Below are 27,444 nucleotides of genomic sequence, written 5' to 3'. Positions count from 1 at the left end.
AACACCCTGTCCAAGCTGACAGGACATTTCTTAGCCTAACATCGTCTACCTCCTTCCTACTCCACCTCCCCAAAGTCCTTTAACTCCAGTTCGATGTCCTCTTGAGATGTTGCCAAGATAAATAATTCCTTGTGGTGGTTCCTAACCAGATGCAGTACCTGCCTCCAGCCCTAGAGGATGTTTTGAAAGTGTGTGTGTGTGTGTGTGTCTGTGTGTGTGTGTATGGTGTGTATGTTGCACAATGGCAAATAGTGCTCCAGGGCCCAGATGCTCAGTGACCTTCAGTGTGCTGGACAGTCCCAAACAATGGAGATCGTCCTACCCAAAATGACAATCATGGGCTGTTTGAAAAAACTGCCCAGGGAAATTGCAAGGAACCAATGCTTAAATGGAAACCTCCCAACCCGGACCTCCCATCATTTATCATGGCGATGACCAGTGCTGAACAGAAGTTCCTCAGGAGTGTTGCCCATCCCCATCCCCTCTGGAGTTTGAGCTGAACCCACTAGGGTGTCTGCTCATACTTAGCATCCCTCACCACCACGTCCATCCCTGACCCAGAGACTCCATGTTAAAAGGCAAAAGGGGGAAGAGGAGGGGCTTCCCTGTGGGCTGGTACCATGTTGGTCCCCAGCTCAGCTAGTGGGAAGCTCACTAGGGCGAGGCTGGGCATTTGCCTGGACATCTTTATTCTCCTCCCCCTTCTACAAAAGGCCTCCCTGTGGGGAAGGTTTTCTCTCTCTCAGAAGGCGTCCCTCACTCTGGCCCCAGAGCTCTGGGAGAAGGGCTTCAGGAAATGTTCTCCCCGGTGGTGTACAGTAAGCCGCGAGGGTGGAAACTTAGCAAGAGTGAGATAACAGTCTTAGTTTTATATATAGCACCTGTGTCTTCCGGAGACCTCAGAGCATAGGATAAGGACAGGGTTTCAACCACCTTCCCACCGTACTAGAGATGGGCAGGGCTCACTGTGAGGCAACCCTCTCACTGAGTCCTGCTGCTGCCCCCTGTCCTGGCAGCCCAGACCCCCTTCCTGGGAACTGGCAGGCCCTTGTGAGGTCCATAGCCATCTGGCTCTCCAGCCTTCGTGGTCACTGCAGGGACAGTCCTGATCCTAGGATATGTGAAGGGTAAGTGGGTGTTCACAGTTACTCCAACTGAATGGACAACTGACAAGGTGAAGAAAGCCGAGGCTGTGTGCGCCACCAACAAAGGGCCTCCTTTACTCAAATTCCCAGAGCCTGGGCACTTGCAAACACTCCCTACACAACTGTATGCAACGTGCCCATTTTACAGCCAGGAAACAAAGGCGTTGAAGGGAAGGTTGAAGGGAAGGTCACGGTGAAGGGAGCAGTCGGCTGGAAGGAAGTGAGCTGGTGTTGCCCTGGCCCTGCACTCCCCAGACGGCCTGTGACCTTGTTCAGGACCATCTGTTCTGGCCCTGAACATTCAGGCTCCTCTTATATTATCTGGTCCTGTGTGTCCTACTTAAGCACCCAGAAGGGCAATATTGCCCTCCGAAGGAGAAAATAACAATACAGATTGCAGGTGTGAAAATATTAGTGTCCCAGGGCATCACAGAGCGCCCTGAGTGTCTGCTGGGGGAGGGAGGAAACACACAACTCAGATTAGGCAGCTATCAGCAAACCACAGGATGGTCAGTAACATTCATGCAGCTGCACACAGCTTCCACTGCAGGGGTGCATGCATGTGCACACCCACACATATCTACACACCCACATATCTACACCCGTACACACATGCATGTACATACACACACATACACTGCACACCTACCCCTATACACACATGCATGGACACACACATAAACACACACGTGCATATGTGCAAATACACACACATACATATATATACACACACATACACACACACTCATGCTCTGCTAAGACACCAGAGGTGAGGTGACTCTGGACCCAGCTGGCTGTTCGACCTCTTCACGTCTCTAGAATGCCCCCGTTCCCGGTTCCCAGACGGCTACTAATTCTGCCTTCCTTTGAGTTGCTGCCTATGTCCCATTCCTCCCACTCCCACATTTACACTGGCTCCCTACACACCATGCGGCAAAACAGTTCAGAAATAGAGTGGAAACCAGGTTTGGAGAGAACACTTTATTGGGGAGGGAAGTGGCAAACAACTGCTATTTTTATTTCTGTTTCTCTAAGGCCTCTGTGCCCCCTCTGTCAAGGGGCGACAAGGACAGCATCCTCCCCACAGGTTTCCGGTGTCATCCCGTTTTAGATCCACTATAGCCAGGCACCCTCTCTATCTCCTAACCCCAGGGCCAGGGCCAGGGCCAGAGTCGTGGTCTGGAGGAGTTTCTAACAAAGAGAATGCTCCTTGGTGTTTAAAGAAATGTGTTTGGGGGTTTCTAAAATCATCCAGAATGTTCTCAGTCGCTACTGTTGGCATCTCTTCTCTCTCAGACACAGTCCCATAAATTCAGAGTTCATGAAGGACACCCTCCTGCTGCTTGACACTTGGCTCAGGCTTTAAAACTATTACAGTGACAGCCAAAGAAAGCATCCTGGGTGTTCAGATAATGATCAGTGTCCTGAACAACTGCCCCTCCTCGTAAAACAATCTACCACATCCAGACTGTATTGACTTCAATCAATTCTATCACTCCCACCCCAACATCCTGACTCTTAAAACTGAGGGCTTGTGACCTGGTCCCACAAGGACTTTCTTTAACTTATTCAGATAATTGATATTTTTAAAAATCTTGACCATCTATGGCAAAGGGCCCTTCTTGAAAGCCAAGCTAGGAGGCTGTCAGAGAGCAGATGATGAGTTGTGTGTGCTTGAACATTTGAGGTACGGGCCTCTGACATCTATGGTACACCTGAGTGCTGCCCCCAAATATTTCCAGTTCTCCTGGGCACATGGTAGGACTCTACTCCCTTGCCCCCTTAAAATTAGGTGAGGACAGCAGACTTGCCTGGCCAATTAAATGTGACCAGAAGTGATAAGTGTTACTTGTCTGGAATGCAGCTTTAGAAGTCAGTATGTGATTCCCCATGTTCTCATTCCCTCTGTACAGTAATCAGCACCATGAGACCACAGCTGACCCAGATCAGGTATGTGGCATGAGTAAGAAATAAACCTTTCTTGTTTTCTGCTGCCAATTCTGGGGCTGTTTGTTACTGCAACATAACCTAGCTCATCCTGACTAACACAACACCTTTGATTTGAAGTAAGAATGACATAGAGAGCTGCTGTGACCCTGGCTTGCTGCTTGAACAGAGGAAACAAGAGAACAGCACTGAAGAGGGAATTAAAGGGTCTACAGAAAACTACCCGCCATCCGCAAGGGTGCCCTGCTTCCTCCTGCTGCCGTGCTCTTGTGCATGCACATTCCTCTACTCCAGATAGTCTTCCTTTTTCTCTGCCTTTTTTGAACTCTCTGGAGTTCAAAATTCAACTCCAGTGGCACCATATCTGAGAATATTTCTCTTCTCCACCACCCTAGGTAGTGTTGGCATCTGTCCTCTGCTGCCAGCAGGAATTGGGACTTCACATTGTAAACATGCTTATTCTCTCCCATAGCACTCACTCATCTAGGAAGACAGTACAGAGTGGTGGGCACAAGAGCAGGCTCTACAGCAGTGCTTTTCAATCAGGGGTGATTCTCCCCACGGGGGACATTTGACAATGTCTGGAGACATCTGGTTGTCACAAATGGGGGGAGGTGCTACTGAGCAGAGATACTGCTAAACATCCTACGGTACACAGAGCAGCCCCACACAACCAACAAGTATCTGTCCCTAAATGCCAACGATGAGAAACCCTAAGAATATCTTGATTCATAGCCTGACTCTTCTATTACTATGATTTTAGACATGTCACTTAACTTCTCCTTCAATACTTACCACATAATAAAAGCATAATAGGTATTAGGTATTACAATCTGCCCCCTCTACTAAACTTCAAATCCCTAAAAAGTAGGAACTAAGCTATGCTTATATATGTATCCCTACTGCCAGAACACCATAAATGTTTGTGAACTCCATGAGTAAACCATTAGTTCACTCTTTCCTGAAAGCTAGTTAGTCGCAGGTAGTAGATAAAACCCTCTACCTTGTACCAAAAAGACAAGGCCTGTGCGTGCATTCTCTTTAGCAAAACCTCTGCTGGTTTTAATAGAAAGTATTTATTCTAGTTCATTGCGAAGCACAAATGCAAGTATAGTATAGTAACTCTGACCCAGAATATTTAAGAAACCAGAAGATCACAACCATCCTGGAAGAATGTAAGTTCATGGAAATTAAATTTTATAACAATGATGCTATCTAGAGAAGTAACTTGAATCAAAATGAACTAACTACTCACCAATGGCTATAACATATTTTATGTATTCAAACAAACCAAACACAAATATCAGATTTTAATTTGAGTCAGGAATGTAACAAGAGGTTTTTGTATAGCAATATTTTCTGTTTTATTTTTCCCACTCAACATCAATTTTCTAGGTATTACAAGTTTTCTTTCTTTATTAAACCAAGCCATTTGAAACCTTCAAAATGTGCAAGATTTCCTGATTAATACTGTAATACTCTATTGCTTTTATTTTTATGTATTTATTTTGAGATGGAGTCTCGCTCTGTCACCCAGGCTGGAGTGCAATGGCAAGATCTCAGCTCACTGAAACCTCTGCCTCCCAGGTTCAAGTGATTCTCTTGCCTCAGCCTCCTGAGTAGCTGGGACTACAGGTGCCCGTCACAATGCCTGGCTAATTTTTGTATTTTTAGTAGAGATGAGGTTCTGCCAAGTTGGCCAGGCTGGTCTCAAACTCCTCACCTCAGGCGATCCGCCTGCCTCGGCCTCCCAAAGTGCTGGCACTACAGGCATGAGCCACCGCACCCAGCCCTCTATTGCTTTTACATGCCATTTTCTGAGCTTATAACATGTTCATACACTTCTAATCAGACGACTTAAAGTAGTGTGGTTGATGTGAAAAATACTAAGAAATCCCAAGTTGCGGCATGCAGTAAAAATGCGTAAGAATAGTTTTGTATATCTCACATAAACCCAAATCATTTTCTGCCAAAAATTGCTCTACCCAAAGTATTTCTGTTCTTCCCATACTCTAAAAAGAGATTTGGTGGCTCTAAAATCTTTTTTTCTTCTTTTTTTCTAAAAATCTTCTCTTTTTATTTTCTTTTAAAAAGTTTTTATTCCATGGTGTATATGTGCCACATTTTCTTAATCCAATCTGTCACTGATGGACATTTGGGTTGATTCCAAGTCTTTGCTACTGTGAATAGTGCCGCAATAAACATATGTGTGCATGTGTCTTTATAGCAGCATGATTTATAATCCTTTGGGTATATACCCAGTAATGGGATGGCTGCAGTCATAAAAAAGGATGAGTTTGTGTCCTTTGTAGGGACATGGATGCAGCTGGAAACCATCATTCTTAGCAAACTATCACAAGAACAGAAAACCAAACACCGCATGTTCTCACTCATAGGTGGGAACTGAACAATGAGATCACTTGGACTCGGGAAGGGGAACATCACACACCGGGGCCTATCATGGGGAGGGGGGAGGGGGGGAGGGATTGCATTGGGAGTTATACCTGATGTAAATGACGAGTTGATGGGTGCTGACGAGTTGATGGGTGCAGCACAGCAACATGGCACAAGTATACATATGTAACAAACCTGCACATTATGCACATGTACCCTAGAACTTAAAGTATAATAATAATAAAAAAAAAGAAAGAAAGAAAAAGTTTTTATTTTATTTGAAGTTCTAGGATAAATGTGCAGTTTTGTTACATAGGTAAGCAAGTGCCATGGTGGTTTGCTGCACCTATAACCCATCACCTAGGTACTAAGCCCCATGTGCATTAGTTATTTATCCTGATGCTCTCCCTACCCCAATCCCCGAAAGGCCTCAGTGGGTGTTGTACCATACGTTTTTTTTTAAATCTATTGAACAACTACAACCAGCATCAAACCTAGGTTTTCAAAATGTACCAAAATGGAAAAATATTCTGAACCAAACCATCATTTGATTCAGTTCCAACTTTGGTCTTGAGCCCAATCAAATAACCACTGAAACATGCTGGACAATTCTAGTGGGCCATGGGGACTGGGTGGAAAGCCTGTGGTCATCTGTCTCCATGAGACCATTTCCATTCCCCAGGCTCAGGGAATACATGGGAAAATCCTCTGCCCATTTTCCAAAAATCCTTTAAGCCCATAGAGAAAACAATACTTTCTTTGTGATAGATTGTTTATACAATTTCACCAAAGGAGATTTTGCAAATATTATATAGAATTCATCATACTGAGGGAGAAACAACCATGCCTTTTAGTTTCTTCTGATTCACTGAAATAAGGACTAAGATGCTTTATTTCACACACTACCAGGTTCATGTATATCACTGGGCAGAAAAACAAACATAAACACCTTCGTAAGCAGATGACATCTTCCCCTGTTTCTCGATGGAGACCAAACCCTCCAGCAGGTACTCAAACTAGTAGCAATCCCATTAACTCTCAAGACCACTTTCTGCTGCCCCAGGAGTTAAAAGAAGACAAGGACATGGCCAAGCGGCCTAGGGTGCAAGGTGAAATCCAGTGCTAGCTCTAAAGAGAAAATTCCTTCCATCGCTGCGGTTATGAGTAGTTCTAAATTACATACCCAATGTTTCTTTTTTGGTTTAATTATAATAAAAAGGGGAAGCATCTCTGGGACCTTCAGCATGACTGTGTTGCAAAACTAAACCCAAAGCACAGGCCCAGGCTGCAGAGAGACAACGGGAAGCACCAGTGGCGGAAAGGAAGCCTCGCCCAGAGCGGGGCCTGGTCCTCAGCCACCATCTCAGAGACGCCCAGAGGGAGGTGGCAAGGAGACACTCTGCATCTGCTTCTTTGTTTTTATTTTTATTTCCAGGCCCAACAATCAATAAACAACTTTCCTTAAATAATACAGCACCTGTGAGTCAGCCTGGGTAAGCTCCTGTGGAGACGGGGCTGGGAGGTGATGGCATGTGGGCAGGGGCCGCCGTCCTGGCCTCCTACACACCACAGCTCCTGCCGAGGCTGCCTGCCAAGGGGCATGACTGTGTCTTGGAGTCAGAGAACACTGAGGGCAGGAAGGGACCTCAGAGATGACCAAGCACCTTCACCTGAAGCCCTGAGAGGCAAAGCCCAAACCGGAGGCCAAGGCTTTTGACACCCTGCCGTTTTTATAGCACCTCTGTGGAATTTTTCTTTTTCTAAGCCAGATCATTCCACAGAAGGAGACAGTAAATAAGCCAATGAAAAACTGACATCACCAGCCATTAGAGAAAAGCAAGTTGGCCAGGCACGGTGGCTCATGCCTGTAATTCCAACACTTTGGGAGGCCAAGGCAGGCGGATCACAAGGTCAGAACTTTGAGACCAGCCTGACCAACATAGTGAAACCTCGTCTCTATTAAAAATACAAAAATTAGCCGGGCGTGGTGGCAGGCGCCTGTAGTCCCAGCTACTTGGGAGGCTGAGGCAGGAGAATCACTTGAAACCAGGAGGCGGAGCTTTCAGTGAGCCGAGATCGCATCACTGCATTCCAGCCTGAGCGACAGAGCAAGATTTCTTCTCAAAAAAAAAAAAAAAAAAAAAAGAGAAAAGCAAGTTAAAACTACAATGAAGGCTGGTGTGGTGGCTCACTCCCATAATCTCAGCACTTTGGGAGGCCAGGAGACTTGAGACCAGCCTTGGCAACATAGTGAGACCCCGTCTCTGCAAAATAATTTAAAAATTAGCTGGGCATGGTGCTGTACACCTGTCGTCCTATACGTAGCTACTTGGGAGGCTAACGCGGGAGGATCCCTTGAACCTAGGAAATCAAGGCTGCAGCGAGTTATGATTGCCCCCTGCACTCCAACCTGGGCAAGCTACAGATGAAGACCCTGTCTCAAACAAACAAACAAACAAAAAAACCTACAATGAGATGGCCTTGCATACCTGCATACCTACCAGAGTGGCTAAAATAAAAGTAGCTACTCAGCTACTAAATAAAATGCTGGCAAGGATGTGGAGAAGCTGCAGCACTCATACACTGCTGTGGGATGTAAAATGGTGCAGCCACTCTGGAGAGCAGTGTGGCAGTTTCATAGAAAGTGAAATAAATATGCAACTACTGTACAACCCAGCAACTGCACTGCTGGGCATTTGTCACAAATAAATGAAAGCTTACATCACACAAAAATGTGTACACAAGTGTTCACAGCTGCTTTATTCAAAATAGCCAGGCCTGGAAATGACATAGATGTCTCCTCCTAAAAAGTGAATCGGGGGCCGGCACTTTGGGAGGCCGAAGCATGCAGATCACTTGAGGCCAGGAGTTTGAGATCAGCCCGGGCAACATGGCGAAACCCCGCCTCTACTGAAAAATACAAAAAAAGTAGCCAGTTGTGGTGGCGTATGCCTGTAATCCCAGCTACTTGGGAGGTTGAGGCTCTAGAATCACTTGAACCGAGAAGGTGGAGGTTGCAGTGAGCCAAGATCACACCACTGCCCTCCAGCCTGGGCAACAGAGCAGGACAAAACAAAACAAAAAATTAAATCAGAAAATCTGAGGGTAGCATAGCAGAGACTGAGGAATCCAATTTCAATAAGGAATCCTGGTGGTCACTCCCTGCTGACTGCCTGTGCCCTGTGGTCGTTCACTTGCCAGCCCACATGGCCTTCACGATGCAGGCCACAGCCTCACCTGGTGACCACAGCTGTGCTCCTTTCCAGGGAGCTGCCACAGCATGCCCAGGGTTCACACCCTTCAGTCCCACCTCTATCACCCATTGAAACTATCACCTATTGAAAGCCTGGGCCTCCTGTCTCCTGGCCCCTTTAGGTCCTCACCCATGTCTCCTAATTTAAATGAAGATTTAATTTAATTTACCTGCAGGCAGGTAACCCAACTTGATTGCATTCAATGCCTACTTAGGTACTGACATTATAAGCCCACAACAACTTGTACCTGTTGGACTCATGCCCAGGCCGTGCAGCTGCAGGCTGTCTGAGTGCTTCACAGTATAGCAGTACCTAGCAAGCCCTATGCAGTCAAGAGGCCCACGATGCTCTCTCTGGGTGGCCTGAGACAACTGGACATGTGCAGATCCGTGCTCTGTATCTGCTGCAACCCTCTGTTCTTCTCCTTGTGGGAGGCAGGCTGAGTCCCTGGGGACCCGGATTGCAGAGTGAATGCCTTGGGGTGCTCCCCTTTTCTGCTATCAGGAGCTTATTGCCCTGCTACAGCTGTAGCAATGAGGAGCTTTAACCTTTTCCTGCCCTTTAGGGTTAAGAGTTCTCTTCCAGTTCATCAACCTAAGGAGGCAGCTCCAGGGGCTCACTTTTGCTGCAGTTGCATCTATTACATCCCTTTTTTAAACAAAGGCCCTTTCATTTATAAGGAAAAGAATCCTCTCTTAGTTCTACCCCTCAAATAGAGAATTGATCTTTAACCAGACTAAAACGCTACTCCAGGGAACCTATGTCAACAACTATCTTTCCCCCAGGTCCAATATTTCCACAGCAACAACCAATCCTAATTCCCTCAGCCACCTCCCAGGGCTGTGGTTCAGAGCCCCCATGGTTCCAGCCATCCACCTCTGCATTCAATTCAGTCAGTCCCCAATCCCCCTAAAGCAAAAGGCCCAGAACTAAATTCAAAGCCACCTTCCTCTGTTCTCCAGGTGACAGCTGATGGGTGGCAGGGAGGACGGGGTAGGAACTTGAGAGATTCAGATGAGTTAAAATCCCAGCCCTGCCCAGCTGTGGGCTTGGGACTAACAACTTGTATGTCTCATCCTCATCTCTAAAAGAAGGAAAATAATGAATGCTTTGCAAAAATTACATAAAGTATTTGATGGAACATGCCTGGTACATAATAGGCACTTCTGAAATCATTGCTGCTATTATTTTTATTATTATTGTGCATCCTAAGACTGCTTAGTATTCTTAACAGCCACACCACCTGTTAATTCATATTGAACTGGTAGTAAAATTATAACTTCTAGTGAATTTCCAAAGAAATATTGGCTGGGCACGGCCGGATGTGGTGGTTCAGGCCTGTAATCCCAGCACCTTGGGAGGCCGAGACGGGCGGATCACGCAGTCAGGAGTTCAAGACCAGCCTGGCCAAGATGCTGAAACCCCACCTCTACGAAAAACACAAAAATTAGCCAGACGTGGTGGCACGCACCTGTAATCCCAGCTACTCAGGAGGCTGAGGCAGGAGAATTACTTGAACCCGGGCAGCAGAGGTTATAGTGAGCCAAGATCCCACCACTGCACTCCAACCTGGGCAACAGAGCAAGACTCTGTCTCAAAAAATAAAATAAAATAAAATAAAATAAAATAAAATAAAATAAAATAAAAAGAAATATTGGCCGGGTGTGGTGGTTCATGCCTGCAATCCCAGCACTTTGGGAGGCCGAGGCGGGCAGATCACCTGAGGTTGGGAGTTTGAGCTCAACCTGACCAACATGGAGAAACCCCGTCTCTACTAAAAAAAAAAAAAAAAAAATATATAAAATTAGCCGGACGTAGTGGCACATGCCTGTAATCCCAGCTACTCGGGAGGCTGAGGCAGGAGAATCTCTTGAACTTGGGAGGCGGAGGTTGTAGTGAGTCGAGATTTCGCCATTGCACTCCAGCCTGGGCAACAAGAGCAAAACTCCATCTCAAAAAAAAAAAAAAAAAAAGAAAGAAATATTGATGAGCCAGGACTCCCTCCATCCTATCCTATGTGCAATTGACTTTTAAATACCTTTATGTGGAACTCATGTTCCCTTTTACGATATCTGGTCATGGGGTCATACTGAACTATTTTCTTTTTTTTGTTTTGTTTTGAGACGGAGTTTCGCTGTTGTTGCCCAGGCTAGAGTGCAATGGCGCGATCTCGGCTCCCTACAACCTCTGCTTCCCAGGTTCAAGCAATTCTCCTGCCTCAGCCTACCAAGTGGCTGGGATTACAGGCATATTCCACCATGCCTGGCTAGTATTTTGTATTTAGTAGAGCCGGGGTTTCACCATGTTGGTCAGGCTGGTCTGGAACTCCTGACCTCAGGTTATCCACCCGCCTCAGCCTCCCAAAGTCCTGGGATTACAGGAATGAGCCAGCACACCTGGCCTTTTTTTATTTTATTTTATTTTATTTTTCTGAGATGGAGTTTTGTTCTTGTTGCCTGGGCTGGAGTGCAGTGGCACGATCTGGGCTCATTGCAACCTCTGCCTCCCGGTTTCAAGTGACTCTCCTGCCTCAGCCTCAGGATTAGCTGGGATTACAGGCGCCTGTCACCACACCCAGCTAATTTTGTATTTTTAGTAGAGATGGGGTTTCACCATGTTTGCCAGGCTGGAATCAAACTCCTGACCACAGGTAATCCACCCACCTCAGCCTCTCAAAGTGCTGGGATTACAGTCATGAGCCACCGCATCCAGCCATAAAATATTTTTCTGAAGTTGCTCAAATCTTCTTTCCAAAGTCAGTGTTCCCAAACTACAGTCAGAGGCCAGGCTCATGGTCCCTAGCAACTTGCCACCTGGTACATTCAGGGCACCCCCACTTCAGGCACAACATGGATCCTTGGGGCTTCTCGCCACTCCAACTCCTAGGAGACATTCCTGCCCTCCCCTGGGAATATGGTATTTGAGGCCAATGGTGACAGACCAGAAAATCTAGCCCAGTTCAAAATGCCAAAGACAGGATGCCAGGAAGGACCCTAGGACCTGCAGGGCTCCGTTCAGCTTCTCGGTGTTAACCAGCAGTCTGCAGAGGCGGGAGACGGCTCGGCTCTCAGGAGAGAGCAGTTGATTTTTAATGTACAGTGTAATACCGCAAGGTAAACAGCATCCCAGACGCTGCTCCATATGCCTTTACCCTGAGATCGAAACTAATTACCATTCTGTGTATATTTCCAGGTTGGGGCAATAAGAGAGTTACTGTCCAGCACATTTGCCATCAGACCACCTCTGAGGTCAACACTGCCACATGCTAACAAGCTCCTTTCGTGGTTTCAATCCTCCCAGACATCAGCCCCTTCATCCTGCAAAGGGCAGAAAGAAACTGGGGCTTGGGGAGGTGTTAGGGCATGCTGAGCCTGAGACATATACGTCTGGAAAGGGGCACAGTCTCAAAACTGCATATTCAGAGCCTGGAAGCTCTGTACAGATGCCTCATGGGTCCTGGGGCTAGAAAAGGCTTGAGTAGATCACCCTGGACAGAAAAGATGCAAACTCCCAGGGTCAATCCTGCCTGCTGCCTGCCCACCCCTGCCCCTCCCCCACCCCTTCCCCGCCCCCCGAATTACAGCCGAAAGGAAGGAGAGAGTTCCATATCACACATCCAGTGTGTAGCAGAGTACAGGCCGGGGTTTGGCAGGCAGAGGTGCCCAGGACTGTGGTGATGCCACTCTGTGCTGCTCAGATGGAACCTGTTGCCATCCAGCTTGGATCCTGCATGGGTTCCAGTAGGCCCTCTTGGGACTTGGAAGTGAGCTGGTGTGCTTGGGGTTCATCAGGTACGTCCAGTCACCTGACTGGCTTTTCCTTCCACTCCACCATCCCAGCCCAGATGACAAGGGCACAGCATGGCCTTGTGACTTGGTAAGTGCTGGGTAAGTTCTCTGTGGCTCACTTCAAGAGGAAGCTATGGTGATGCACAGTGTGCTTCAGAGACCCCAGAGCCACATGGACCTGAGTCCCTGTGAATGGACACCTGACGGGCCTCACTGGGTGTGCAGTAAAATAAAACATCTCCTTAATCTCAGAAAGAGCCTGTGTTAATAAGCACGTGCCTGGCCTGGCCACCAGATGCGGCACAGAGAAGAGATGAAGGCTAATTAAATCACACACGTCCAGAGACCTCCTTGGTAAGAAAAGTCACAGCGATACAGAGTAATGTGTGTGTGTGCGCGCAGAGATAAATATTGATATATATATCATTGGCTCTCTTATGAGCTACAGTGACTCTAAAAGATGCACCAAGAAATCAGAGGAACAAGAGGAAGGGAGGGAAGGGGACGGCTTTCACACCCCAAATGCTGGGTGTTTTGTGTCTGAATGACCTCAGCCAGTTTCCACCTACAAAACAGAATAAAAAGAGGCTGGTCCCCAGGGTGTGTAACCTGACACCTCTTGCCAGCAGCTGAGTACAGGGGATTGTTTTTTTAAACTTCAAGTTCCAACCCCTAGTAACAAAGTGAGGCCTCTCCTGCAACTGAAGAACCTCCTTGGAAAAATAAATCCTGCTGCCTGTTTTGTCATCATCTTCGACAATTAGCTGTACTTGGGATGACGCGACTCGAGCCACTTGGTGAAGGCGATTAGGGAATCCACTTAAAAATGCTCTTCACAACTGGAGGAGGGGTGTCCTCTATTCCACCCCTGTTCTGAACCCGGCACTTGAGCCGCATTATCTCCTTTCATCTTCACAGCAGCCCCTGAGAAAGGCTTATTATCCTCATGTTAGAGATGAGGAAACTGAGGCTCAGAGATGTTCAGCCCACACCGAGGTCTAGGACGGAGGGAGGGTGTGGGTTCGGGTCTGGCTGGCTTGGGCTCCACGCTCCCCAGCAGACCATATTGTTTCCGTGCTCAGCAGAGCAAGCCTCCTCCAGCACACACTTCCTACAAACATCAATGTCAAAGAGCTCCCAGACCCCATGACCTCTCCTCTTCCAAGGGAAGAAGACAATACTGCCTTAGGCACCCTTATTCACTCTCAGCCAGCCAAAGGGAATGGTGGAAGTTGCAGGTTCAGCATAAAATGTTAATGAATGGCACCACAGCTGCCTCTGAGGTCCATGCTACTGTATCGAGCATTTAGTATGTCCAGACGCTGTACTAGGCATTCCCCACCTTACCTTGTTTAAGGCTCACAGCCTTAAGGTGGGTATTATCAGTCACATTTCACAGATGATGCAACTGAGGGGCACAAAGTTTTCTCTAGGGTCACACAGATAGGAAGTAACAGAGTTTAGACTCAACCCAGGACTACCACCCTCAGGGTTCTCCCCCTCCCCCTAGGCCTCTTCCACAGTTAAGGCTCCATAATGCGTACTAAGCAGAAAAACCCCTGCCGAGCTCTCCTGACCATGTCCTGGTCAATCGGGGTCCTCCCGAGAGCACAGCAATAGTGCAGCTGACTGGGCTCTGCACTGTGCATCTGCTGAGCATCAATTTGTGCAGAATCCAACGCTCCAAATCAAGTCCTGGAAGAGGGGTGCCCTCTTTCATTCCAGTCTCCATGAGCCTCTGGATCCAGAACAGTCTCTTTGATCGACCACTTCCAACAGAGGGAGCAAATTCCTCAAGACCTTTACCCCAGACTCCTTCCCTAGAGGCTGTTGCCCAAATCCAATTCCTTTACTCCCTGTTCCACAACACGTACTGAAGCTTTCTGCATTGTGCATGCCAGCACCAATCCATTACTTATTAACTCATATTTAATGAACATGCTTGCTCAGTGGCCATACAACTTGTTCTTCAGTTTCGCAAATCTCCAGTATGTCTGTTGGCATTAACTTTGTCTTAGAAGGCAGATCCCCAAGGACAGGGACAGCATCCGTTAAGCCGTTCTTTTCAGCACAGGTGTCTACAGACAAGGGTATTAAATAAATGCCTACTATTTGGGCCGCCACTGGGTGCAAAGTGCACTTCTCAAAGTGGGCAGCCACCCGAAGGGAGATCCAGCTCTGTGAGAAAGGAGGCAGTGGTTGCCAGACCTAGCCCAGGGCCCGGCCATACAGAAGAGGCACCAAGTATGTATCTGCTGAATGTAATATCTGCATTAAAAGCTCAAGACTTTGTTGAATTCCCCTCTTTCACTTTCCATGACACAGAAGAGAAAACCACTACATGGTACTAGAAAAGTCCATGCCCCCATTAAGTACCCTCAAACTCTAGAGTGCAGTGCAGTCTCCCTGTCATGATTCAGCAGCTGGCGGCCCTGTTCAGGGAGCATGAGACCCCTGCTTTGGGGCCCCCTTCTCGCTTGCTCCAGCCTTCCCTGGTGTCTGTCACATCTGCATGCCCACTGACAAGTGGGCAAACTACAGCCAGAGGAGGCTGCATCCACAGTCCACAGTGGCCAAGATGGGCACACAGGCAAGAGGAGACAATGCTGTGGCTGAAGTGAAACCGGGGCATTATCCAGAATGTCTCCTCATCCCAACCCCGACCTCACTGCTCCGTCCACTTCAGAACTGGCTCTGCTGTGGATGCAAAGATTGTTTTTAACATAGTCCTTAGCGATTTCTCTTTAAGCAAGGTCAGAATACGCTTCATGAGTGAGTGCTTGCCCTTGTCCATCCTTTTTGTAAAAGTTTAAAAGCAAAGTCATCATACTGATAATTAAAAACTCATTTAGGCAGGAAATAATTCACTCTCCCCAAATGACTATATACACTGCCTCATTTGGACTCACAAAGACCACATGCGGTAGGAAGACTATCAATATACCCATTTTATAGATTGAGGATACCTAAGTCCAAAGAGGCCCAATGAGGTCAAGTGCTGGATCTGAGAGTCACAAGTCTTTCAAGGATGTTGCCCTTGTAAAGCACAAAAAGCATTCTCAGAGGAGGCCTCGTCTCCTCGATTACTTGCAATTAGCCAGATGGTGAATATTAATGAGTGTTTAATGCTGTGATGACTATGATGATGATGAAGGAGAAAGGTTAAGAAAAAGAGAAGGCCAGGCTCAGTGGCTCAGAGCTATAATCCCAACACTCTGGGAGGCCAAGGCGGATTGGGAGGCCAAGGCGGATTGGGAGGCCAAGGTGGAAGGATCGCTTGAGCTTAGGAATTCGAGACCAGCCTGGGCAACATAGCAAGAGATGTCTCTACTAAAAAATAAAAAATTAGCCAGGCATGATGCTATGAACCTGTAATCCCAGCTACTCGGGAGGTTGAGGGAGGATCTCTTGAGCTGGAGAGATCGAGGCTGCAGTGAGCTGTGATTACACAACTGCATTCCAGCCTGGGCAACAGAGTGAGACTCCGTCTCAAATTAAACAAAGTTTTTTGTTTTGTTTCTTTTTTTTTAAGAAAAAGGTTTCAGCGGCCTCATATAGACTAAAATATCAATTATAACACATTCAAAATGTCCCCTACACTGGCGAATGTTTAATCTGTAAGGTTTTTTTTAGCAGTTTCTCAGTGACCTTCTCACTTCCCAGCTGTAACACATAGCAACCAATTTTCCTACCCTTGGCTCAGCAATCTAGGTCTCAGGATTATTTGTCCCTAACAAAATCTCTTAGCCATTTCTTAAGCTACTGGCAGGTAGTTAGATTTTCCACTTGACATTGTTAAGAGATTAAAACTGTTTATCTCATTGTCATACACAGGCCTTTTCAGTTTCCTGCTAATAGATTCAGGTTAGATAAGGATTACAGAAGTGATACTCCTGAGTTCCTCTCTATACCAGCCGGCATCCTTTCCCTATAAGATTATGAGGTGTATTTTATTAAATCTACCATTCAGATAGCTAACGTGTAAAAGCATTATATAACGTATAAAAAGCATTATACCTCATGCATAAGCAGAGGCTTAGACAAACACCAGCTCCTATTCAACTGGGCAAGAAGCACTTCACAGGAGATCCTGCTGAATTACAGTCAGTCATCAATTGCCATAGAGAAGATGAAAACAAATTGAGTTGAGCCCGGAAAGAATGTCAGTGAAATTGGAAAAAACACTTGCTGGGAACTGCCTGGGGGTGCAGTGACCTCCCTTGTAATTGCCCAGGTCCCACCAACTCGGCAGCATACCAAGAGAGATTGCAGATTGAGCTGGGTAGATGGTCAGTCACCAGGGAACCAAATCTGTCTCGCAGCAGGCTGAACGCTCCCTGTAGTTCATGAAAATATTAAGCACTGGTAGTATAAAATGTGTTACGGCTTCGTTTTGGAAAACAGTAAAATCAGTTTATTCATTCTCATTTAATGGGTCGGGGTGGGGAGGGGACAGAATGCAGAGAACCTTTAGAAGGGCCAAGAAAGAAAACTGCTGTCATTGCCCCAAAAGTCAGAGGTAAAAGCACCTCATTTGCACCCCAACCCCTCAACACCCTGAGACCAACTTTATAAATGTGAGCAAATGGCCCATCCCTTTAGAAGAGTTCTCCTTGGCCAAGGGCCGGCCCTTACCCTGCATCATTAATACATATTATCATCTCTGGGTTAGGCAAACCCTAATCTTGGTCACCAGGTCAACGGAAATAATCTTGATGCCTATGTTTGAGATGCTATATCATTTCATTTTCCCTTTCCACCCAGAATCTTACCACAAAAGTAAAATGCTAGATTAACAGGATAGCAGTGAGCTTCATAAGGGAGGATTCCCTTTAGCTGAAAATTCACCACCACCACCCCAGGTTGCGTGAGATGTTTTTCTACTTATTCAAAGATGGGGAAATAAAAACATCTCCCACTCCAAGTGAAATCGCCCATAAATATGAATTGCAGAGGTTCATTCTGCTTCCTTATTGTCTATAGCTCCTACTTTTTGCTTACTTATAAAACTTACCAGCTGATGTAGGGCAAAATAGAAGTAAAAATCTCAGGAAATAAAAAATGCTGTATTGACTAGTGGCCTGAAGAGATATTTTTGTTAATGGGTTTCTATTAAGTGATATCAAATCAATAAAATGTCCAAGTAAAACTCAACAGAGGAGAAAAGACCAGATTTCTAAGAGTGAATTCTTAATGGAATTGTTGAGAAACACACCAGACAAGTTAGTCAAAAGTCTGAGTGTTGGCTTGCCTGTGAAATGATTGTAACAAGTCATTCCTTATCAGACAAAGTTGGAAGACCCTGCCTTTAAGTAAGAAACATCAGAGTGGTCTTCCCTGCACAAACACTTTGCAAACGTGTCATGGTTGACCTTGTCCCTTGAGGCCAGTGTACAGTGTGCACTTCTGCTGACCAAGCAATTCATTCCTACCGCTTTGAGTCTAAGCCTTAAAGTAATACCCAACCCTGCAACTGAACAAAAGGAAACCACTACTACTACACCCCTACTATGTATCAGGTACAGTGCTAGGCACTTTTGTAAACATGACATCATTGAATGCTCACCACTCCCTGAGGTCACACTAACTCTCCCCATTTTTCAGAGAGTTTGCCGGCCATGTGTAGACCGGAATTTCACCCAAGTCTCCTAAACCCAAGCCTAGCACCTTTATCCCTGTGGCAGCAAAGTCACAGGAATAAGCAACAAACTTGCATTCCAAGGGCTTGATTCTCTTTCTTTGTTCTTTACCTTCCAGATGGTTCTGCATTTCTTTTATGGGTAGATAATACGGCAGAGATTTTTTTCTCTCCTTCATTCATTCATCTATTCCTTTAACAAATGCTTTAAAAGCATGTACTGTGTTCAAAGCTGAGGTGGATCTGCAAAGGCGAATAAGGAGCTTATCCACTGAGGAAGTTTGTTAGTTGAAAAGAAGAGTGTAACCATGGGTCCTGTAATGGTATTGACTATTTTCCACCCTTGCTTTCCTCCTCTGTAAAATGTGGATATTAAAGGAAATGAGGCTAGGCGCAGTGGCTCACGCCTGTAATCCCAGCACTTTGGGAGGCCGAGGTGGGAGTATCACAAGGTCAAGAGATCGAGACCATCCTGGCCAACATGGTGAAAACCCATCTCTAGTAAAAATACAAAAATTAGCAGGGCGTGGTGACATGCACCTGTTGTCCCCGCTACTCGGGAGGCTGAGGCAGGAGAATTGCATGAATCCGGGAGGCAGAGGTTGCAGTGAGCCGAGATCATACCACTGCACTCCAGCCTGGTGACAGAGCAAGACTCCATCTCAAAAAAAAAAAAAAGGAAATGAACTCTAAAGCCGGTCCCAGACCCAGATTTCGATACTGTTAATTATGGAAGCTATCAAAAAGTTTTTGTTTTGTTTTTGGTTTTTCTTTTTGAGACAGAATCTTGCTCTGTCACCCAGGCTGGAGTGCAGTGGTGCCATCTCGGCTCACTGCAACCTCCACCTCCTCGCTTTAAGTGTTTCTCCTGTCTCAGCCTCCTGAGTAGCTGGGATTACAGGCGTGTGCCACTACGCCCGGCTAATTTTTGTATTTTAATAGATTTAGTATTTTTAGTAGATGGGTTTCACCATGTTGGCCAGGCTGATTTTGAACTCCTGACCTCAGGTGATCCATCCACCTCAGCCTCCCAAAGTGCTGGGATCACAGGCATGAGCCACCACACCCTGCCTAGTTTTTGTTATTTTTTAATAGCAAGCACAGAGGCCTAACTTCCTAATGAGATCATATATATTTATGGTGTCTTTCAACCAAGGAGACCTGAACTGTATTTAAGATAATAGTTTACTCCTGGAAAAATGGATCGGGGCTGCTGTCTTCACTACAAAGTTGGGGTGAATGAAGGGGGCCCAGTGAGAAAATGAAGAGCTGTCTGGCAGAACTTCAGCAAGTCAAATTTGACTAGAAGGTCAAGGGACCAGGTCAGCAGATTCTTCCAGATCACCAAGGTGGCCCTCCGCAGTCAGATGGATCAGACCCATGGGTCTGAAGGAGATGCTGATTGTTTCTGCTCCATGTTGTTTGGGATTGCCTGTAGCACCATCGTCACTTGGTTTGGTAAGTTAACACAGGAAGGGCAACCATCTTAGAATTGGTCATACAAAACCCCAAACAGGCAGCTGCCACTCCACTTTTCAAATTACCGAAGAGTTCATAGTCGGGTTTGGTGTGATTTTTGTTAACAGTGAGCTCCCCTGATGGCTGAAAAATACATCTTTCACAATGCCAATTCTACCCAGTGAGGAAAAGAAAAATCACAGCAAGGCCTTCTTGTCATGGAGTTGAATACCATGTGCATAAACCTATGATCCCAAGGTCTCCTCTCCCACCAAAATCTGCAGAACCCTCTACACTGATGCTGTGATCACAACACGCTTTAGAAGAGTTCCAGTTAATTCTGAATCACCTCCTGATTATCCAAAGTCTGTAGTTTTTTTCACCAAGATACAAAATTCTTTCCATTAAATACCTTAAAATTGTACCTTTAGATAACTAAATTGAAATCTGACAAAATAAAATAAGCCTAAACAATGTTATCAATGCTCCTAGGAATATAAATAAACTAGCCAGTACTAATCTAATCTGGAACTGCATTTAACAGGTATGTGCCAACAAAATCAGAAAAGTGACTCCACAGCAATTCAGCACTTAAAAACAAAAATTCTGAAAATGGCTTATGTAACACCTGAAATATATTTCTCTAAAAACACCAACTGACAGCTTTAATGTTTTCTTGTAGTACCTAAAAGCGGGTAAGTCTTGAGCTGTATGTTTTGCAAAGTCTAAGCATTTGCATGACAAATTGCAATGCTTAAAATCCATCTTTCTTTTTCTGTATACCTCACCTTTACTTGAAAAGGTTTTAAGCTGGCTGAATACTTTTATCTTTGATAAGACAAGGTCTTTGAAGTGATGTTTTGGCTCTGTGTGGGCAAGGCCTCAGTTTCTAGACTTCAGTATCTGAGGGGGGACAAAGCCCTGCTTTTGGTTTTTAAACAGAATGAATCTTTTTTTTTTTTTTTTTTGAGACGGGGTCTCGCTCAGTCTCCCAGGCTGGAGTGCAGGGGCGCGATCTCGTCTCACTGCAAGCTCTGCCTCCCGGGTTCATGTCACTCTCCTGCCTCAGCCTCCCGAGTAGCTGGGACTACAGGCGCCCGCCACCATGCCTGGCTAATTTTTCTTTTTCTCTCTTTTTTTTTTTTTTTTTTGTATTTTTAGTAGAGACGGGGTTTCACTATGTTGGCCAGGATGGTCTGGATCTCCTGACTTCGTGATCCGCCCGCCTCCGCCTCCCAAAGTGCTGGGATTACAGGCCTGAGACACTGTGCCCCGCCAACAGAATGAATCTTTTACTGTTCAGGTTAATGTTCTGGCATCCTACCAGCAGTCTCTACCACCAGTCTAATTATTAATGATAATCTTAGGTATTGTACCGATGATTTATTTTGATGATACTTTTTCAATGTGAAATTACAAAGAGCCATTCTTTTGGCAAAAAGACAGAAGATAGACAGATCAATCAATCGGTCTCAAGCAAAAGCACAAAAGTGAAGGTGCCCAGTTTTGGCCTCAGTGCCAGAAATCCACACCTAACAAGTCTTGTCACATTTCCCGATACCCTAATACAAACACTAGGTTTTAAATCAGATGTCTTCAATTACATAGTCACAGACAGAACTGGATGACCCCATGAGATCGATACCATGCAATACCCACATTTTCAGAGGAGAAAACTAAGCTAGAGAAGCAGAGCCCATGAGTGTGTCCTTGGTTCCCTTTGACTTTCTGAGTGTTTTGTTTCCTCATCCCCAAACAGATCAGAGTCATACCCCAAATCAAACATAATGACTCGGGGTCCTCCCAGATCTCAAAGCTGCTGAGGCCTTGCCAGAAAGATCCTCTCCATGTACCTGAGAGAGAAGAAGGGTACCCCATCTTCAGCAAACAGCATGTGCAACTTGAGCTCATAACCCCACGAATCTGAGCTTTCAACATTCTCATCTAGAAAAGAATTTTCCACTTAAAAGTATTCACCAACAGATGCAGTTTTTAAAGTGCCCCTCTAAAGCTTTTACATTTTAGTTTGGTTTACCCCGAACTAAAATTTTTACACACTTTTCAAAACCACATAAAACCATGTTAAACTGTTTGAATTTTTTACTATGTGTATGAGTTAGTTTTTCACTCAGAAAAAAAAAGACAACAAAACTAGTCAACACCAAAAAAAAAAAAAAAAAAAGGCTGAAGAAACAGAATTCCAATGGCCCTTAAAAAACAGTAAGCACCATGAAGCCAAGGGTTTCGTACTACACTTCTTTATACATCTCCCAAGTAACTAGGCCAGTGTTTTTTGTTTTTGGCTTTTGTTTTTTGTTTTCTTTTGAAACGGAGTCTCACTCTGTCGCCCAGGCTGCAGTGCAGTGGTGCAATCTTGGCTCACTGCAGCCTCCACCTCCAGGGTTCAAGCGATTCTCCTGCCTCCCACTCCTAAGTAGCTGGGATTACAGGCACCCAACACCACGCCAGCTAATTTTTGTATTTTTAGTAGAGACAGGGTTTCACCATGTTGGCCAGGCTGGTCTCGAACTCCTGACCTCCAGTGATCCACCCACCTTGGCCTCCCAAAGTGCTGGGATTACAGGCATGAGCCACCGTGCCCTGCCTTCCTTTTGTTTTTTGTACATATAATTGATAGAACAATTTTGAAATAAATCAATAAAAATCTATTTTTAAAGTAAGGTACTTTTATATCTTAATACAACATTTTAAGCCTGGTGTCTCAATGGTCCAGATTCTCTTAAACGGAATTATATAAGGAAGTAGACAACCGCTGGTTAATTTTTAGCTGTCAGAAAGAACAAAAGAGAGAGCACTATCCTTGCTCAGTGCAATTTGATTTTGTTCAGATCTCAGAGAACAGTAAGCATGAATGTGCCTGAATTTCAGGCATTGCCCACTGGGTGTGTAATGCAACTACTTCTGAGCAAATTGCAAGTGTCTGATCCTTACTAAGCAGATATACTATCACCCCCTGCCTGCACACCAAATCATACACACTCGTATTCCTCAGCAAGGATGAAGAAAGCGCCACAGGAGGCCTGAGAGGTTTAACTCTGTGGGAAGGTAGGGCAGCACAGAAAAAATCTGTGTCTAGTGTGGGTCTGAGGGCCAGGGGTTGGTTATGTGACTGGAATGCTGAACATACCATTTCAGACCTGTGTGTGAGTGGGGTGAGCAAGTGGGAGCCTGTGTAAGCACAGGAGGGTGAGTGTGAGCGTGTGTGAGGGTGAATGTAAGCAAGTGTGAGCAAGCATGAGAGTGTGCAGCTGTAGCGTAGTGCAGTAGCTGTACAGACACAGCAAAGTCCAGAAAAGAGAATGCTGCATCAGTTTGGTAGAACCTCAGACAGAGCTGGTAGGGCTTTTATCTATCAAACAGAAAGACCCAGCCAAAAGGCTCACTCCATCAAGATGTCTGGGCTTATGTGGACAAAATATCAATCGCAGGTAATCAAGTGATTTTTGACCCTATGAGCTGATGTTCGGGTGTCACAGATAAGGCTCCAGCGTAACAATCTGTACAAGAAGAAAACTTTGCTTATCATGCAAGCACTCAACCAAAGCTCAAAAGTCCCTAGGATCCCATAATTTCCAGTTGGTTACCCACCCTTACCCCCCTACACACACACACACACACACACACACACACACACACCCCACTTCCCACCAGTCTCATGTGATTCAGAGAGCAAAGCCGGCAGGAGATTTTTCCCTGGCTCTACTCTGCAGGTATATGAAAACCTGTTTAAAGGTGGGAGGTAGACTGGACAACAAGCTGGCCTCATTTCTACCTCTGGATATGTTCACTAACTTAAAAACACCACTTAACCCTCTGGTTTCTCAAATGGCATCCTTCTAGCAAATGAAAAAAAAAGTCACCTGTCGTTATTGATCTCCCGGTTAATTCTCTTCTAGACAAGAGCCCTTTTCAAACATCAGGACACAAACTGTTTTGACAACCAGCCAATAGAAGTTGCTAATATACCACTAGAAAGGGTGAATGGACAGTCAGGGAACAAGTTAAAGTGACTTTGGCTGTTCTAGTTATGCTTCAGGAGTTCAAAAGCAACTGGGAGGGGTGGGACGGGGGACCATCTCTTATTCAGTAGGCCTCTAACTGCTGGACAGAAAGACAGATAAATCTGGGCCATGCCTTCAGAAAGAAGTAATTCCCACCTGCCCTTGACCACTATCCCGTTCCAGGTGGACCGTTTCCCCTTCTAAAGGTGGTGTGCCTATGCCTGACAGCAGGTGCATAATGCCCAGGGGCCCTGTCCTAGCCACAAAATGCCAGGCTGATTGGGGCGATTTTGCATACACATTTGCCTCCAGATCATCAGCAGAAAGCAGAGTTTCATGAAAAGGAATGCCTGGTCTTCAAAAATCCAGACTGTGATTTGTGAATACGGAATCAGAGAGGAGTATGTTTTGTGGTCCAAAATACCTTAGTGAAGAATGCAGAGTAGAAACATAAAGCTCCCAGTCATGGTGGAGAAAGTTATTGAGGTACAGTGAAGAGTATTTGATATTCAAGATGAAATCGGAAGGCTACCTACTATAATAAAATGCAGACTCCCCCAATGTAGCACAACCACCCCTGGCACGCTGAACTAGGAAATTCCCCATGCTCTCTGGAAAAGCTAATAGGAAGTCCAGACCTTTTCAGAAGTGCTAGTTTCAACTCCTATGTCTTCTGTAAGATACTGTGATCCTCGTAAGAGTAAAAACAGCCTACACGTTCGATTAACCGTGTAATAGAAATAAACTCCTGTCTAATGCCATAACCAGAACAAGATGTCAGTGTGATGACCCAAACCAGAGGCATGTGAAAACATACCTGAAATGTCAACTTGTACCAACTGGCATGTACATCCATTAGGAGGTACCTACTCTGGAGATACCACCCAGGTGCCTATGATACTGAAGAAACCATCTGCTTAGCTCAAAGTATCATTTTCATTTAATTCATACATCAAACTGCACCTTGGTTACGCTGACCACACAAATATTGCAATGGCCTGGCTTAACTTACTGAGGCTCAGTGATTCCTCACCCAGTTGACTGGCCACAACCACATCTACAGGTTTCAGGGTCCTGTCATAGACTCACATCACTCATTTTCCTGCTTTATTAGTAGAGGCTAACTTAATTTGATGACATCCTTGTCAATTTTCTTTGGCCTGAATGAAACACAGAGTTAAGTGTTTCACCTGATCAGACAAAAACTACACTCAGTAGCTCGGTTCACTATCTTTGGGGATTAGTACAGAAGTTTTTGGTGACACTTATGAATATTATTTTCCCAAGAAGCATGGTGACCTACACAAAAGACTTTTAAAACTTGTTATTTAAGATGTGCATGGAAATAGTAGAAATGACTCAGATTCACTGTCCAAGCTAAAATGCATGGTCAGTGCCTCTGCTTCCACCTCAGCAAAAACACCTGGACAGAATTATTCACTGTGACTGTCCCAGGGCCCTGGTTTGAGTTTTCATGACTCTGTAGAAAGTAAGAAAAAGGGATGCATAGGGTATCAAAAGTCTGCTGAAATCAGCATGAGTTCTGGGCAAATCTCAGAGCAAGACTTACCACTCTAGGTTTCTGCTGGTCCAGGGTATGCAGGAAGGCTGAGTTGGGGTCCAGGGTGCGCTCAGGGTCACTGGAGATGTCCTCCTCTGAGTCTTCATAGGATGAGGAGAAGCCCGTGGAGGAGGCCGAGGAAGAGGACAGCTTCCTCAGGGGCAGGTTGCCCCGAGGGCTTCCCTGCGTCTCCTCCAAGGCCCCGTCCTCCTGGGTACCCATGTCTGTAATGATGACGGCAGGTATGTTGCTGGGGCTGCAGGCCTCTCTCAGGAAAGGCTTGTCCTGATCTTGGGGTAGCAGCTCCGGACTTGGGTGGGCATCTCTGTCCTGCCGCTGGCTTTCCCAAGTCCCCTCTGATTGCACCCCTGTGCCACACGTCCAAGCCAAACCGACTTCCTCCATGGTGCCCTGCCAAACCCTGGAGCTCCCAGGCTGCACACCCACCCTGTCCCCAGGAGGGCACTGAGGTTCTTTCAGATCCTTCGCAGTGTCCCAACAGGGCAAAGGCTCCAGCATTCTGCCAGAAGGAATTCCCGCCTCCACATCCGGGGTCCCCGGCTGTGCTGAGGGGCTGCCCCCAAGCAAGCCCAGCGTTGGGGACCCTCCCTCCACTCTGTCGGAGAGCTGCCAACGCCCCCTGCCCACAGGGGCCCCACTTCGGGCCTCCTCAGGGCCTACGGAGGCCAGGGCTCTGGGCAGCCTGGACCAGCTCAGGGCATCAGAGGACTCTGCGCTTTGCACGCTCACAGTCGTCTCCTCTGGCCTTTCGCCCACTTCAGGCGCCCCAGAGCCCGGCATGCCACAGGGCAGATTTCCTTTCCCCATCTTCCCAGGGGGTTCTCCAGCGCGGGGCCCGCCCCTTTCTGGGGCTGGGCTTGTCTCACTGCCCAGAAACTGCCCCTGCCTCTCCACCAGGGCCTCTCGGGGCTGCGGGTCCTCAAGCTCACGGGCTCTACCAGACGGCTCAGTGAGGGCAAGATCCTGTAGACGGTGTGGCCCAGTAGGTGTAGCTCTCGCTGCCACTTCTGTGGCCATCGTTAAGCTAGCTCCGACCAGTCCCAATGAGGGAGCTAGGCAGCTGCGGGTTCCCGGGGGAGGAGAGACCCTCTTGTCAATTTCCATAGCTGTGGGTGAGTCACAGCGGGGACTGGCAGAGATACCCTTCTCCATCCTTAGAAAAGGACCCCAGGCCTCTGATCTTGTAGGGGCACCCCGGCCAGGAAGAGGTGGCATTCCTTCCTTCACCTGCGAGGTGCATAGGCCGGGCCCTCCTTTTCTCCTGGAGTCGGCTCCTGAAGTATCTGGACATTGCTCCCCCCAGGACTTTGTCCTCCGTTCCTCGCTCCGGGCGCCCTGAACCAGGACCCTTCCAGGGGGCTGGCTGCTGCTGCGGAGAGGGCACGGGGAGGGCGAGCGAGCTCTACCCAAACGCGGGCTGCGGGGCGCTTGAATGGCGGAGCTCTGTGCCTGGATGTGCGCCTCAAACATGCCCACTTTCTGGTTCACCTGCACGTTCTGCAACTCGCGCTGCAGGATCCGCAGCTTCCTCTTGGCCTCCTCCGGCCCCGGCGGGGAGAGGGTACCGGCGGCCACCACCTGCTGCCCGTCCCCTCGCAGGCGACCAGCCCAACTTGGGCTGCTCACGCTGCTGCCGCTGCCACTGCCACTGCCACTGCCACTGCCGCTGCTACTATTCAGCCTGCGCCGGCCGCTCCGCCAGCCCCCGGGGCTCCGGGGCTCCTCGGGCGACAGCGACTCGACTGGGGGGAAGAGGAAAGAGGCGCCTCTCCCGGGGCTGAAAACGCTGCCGGGGCTCAGCACGGCCTTCCCCGGGGGCGGGGGCGTCTCGCTGCCACTGGGCCCGGGGCCGCCGCCGCTCTTCATCTCGTTGGCGCTATTCATGATCACCAGGCTATTGAGCGCATAGCAGTACACAGCCATAGTACTGGGTCCCGCGCTGCCCGCCGCCGCGGCTCCCGCTCCTGCTCCGCAGCCGGCGCCTCCTCCTCCCGGCGCTCCCGGCTCAGCCCCGGAGGCCCGGCAGCCGTGGCTCTGCGCGCAGATTGGGCTGCATGACCTGGGCTGCGGGCTGGGGGCACGACCGCGGGTTCAGCCCCCGCCCAAAGCTCCATAAACAACAGTGCGGCTGTGGAGATACAAGGAGAAAAGTCAGGACCCTGGAGGGCGCGAGGGGATTGGGGGTCGCCTGCAGAACCCAGAGGGAACCCCGGGAA

The 27,444-nt window shown here is 47.2% G+C and overlaps 1 protein-coding gene across 1 annotated transcript in view; it reads right to left on the bottom strand.

Moving 5' to 3' along the window:
- Positions 1-27,444, bottom strand: part of ITPKB (inositol-trisphosphate 3-kinase B) — a 108,296-nt gene that overhangs the window by 79,227 nt on the left and 1,625 nt on the right. Inside the window, exon 2 of the mRNA XM_007988258.3 lies at positions 25,217-27,356. Coding sequence (XP_007986449.3) covers positions 25,217-27,151 — 1,935 coding nt within the window. The 5' untranslated portion in view covers positions 27,152-27,356. The remainder of the gene's footprint in view (positions 1-25,216; positions 27,357-27,444) is intronic.

Source organism: Chlorocebus sabaeus, chromosome 25 (assembly GCF_047675955.1).
Source record: "Chlorocebus sabaeus isolate Y175 chromosome 25, mChlSab1.0.hap1, whole genome shotgun sequence".
NCBI classification, from domain to species: Eukaryota; Metazoa; Chordata; class Mammalia; order Primates; family Cercopithecidae; genus Chlorocebus; species Chlorocebus sabaeus.
Note: the sequence above shows the minus strand (reverse complement) of the source record. Positions and strands in the feature narration are given on the sequence as shown.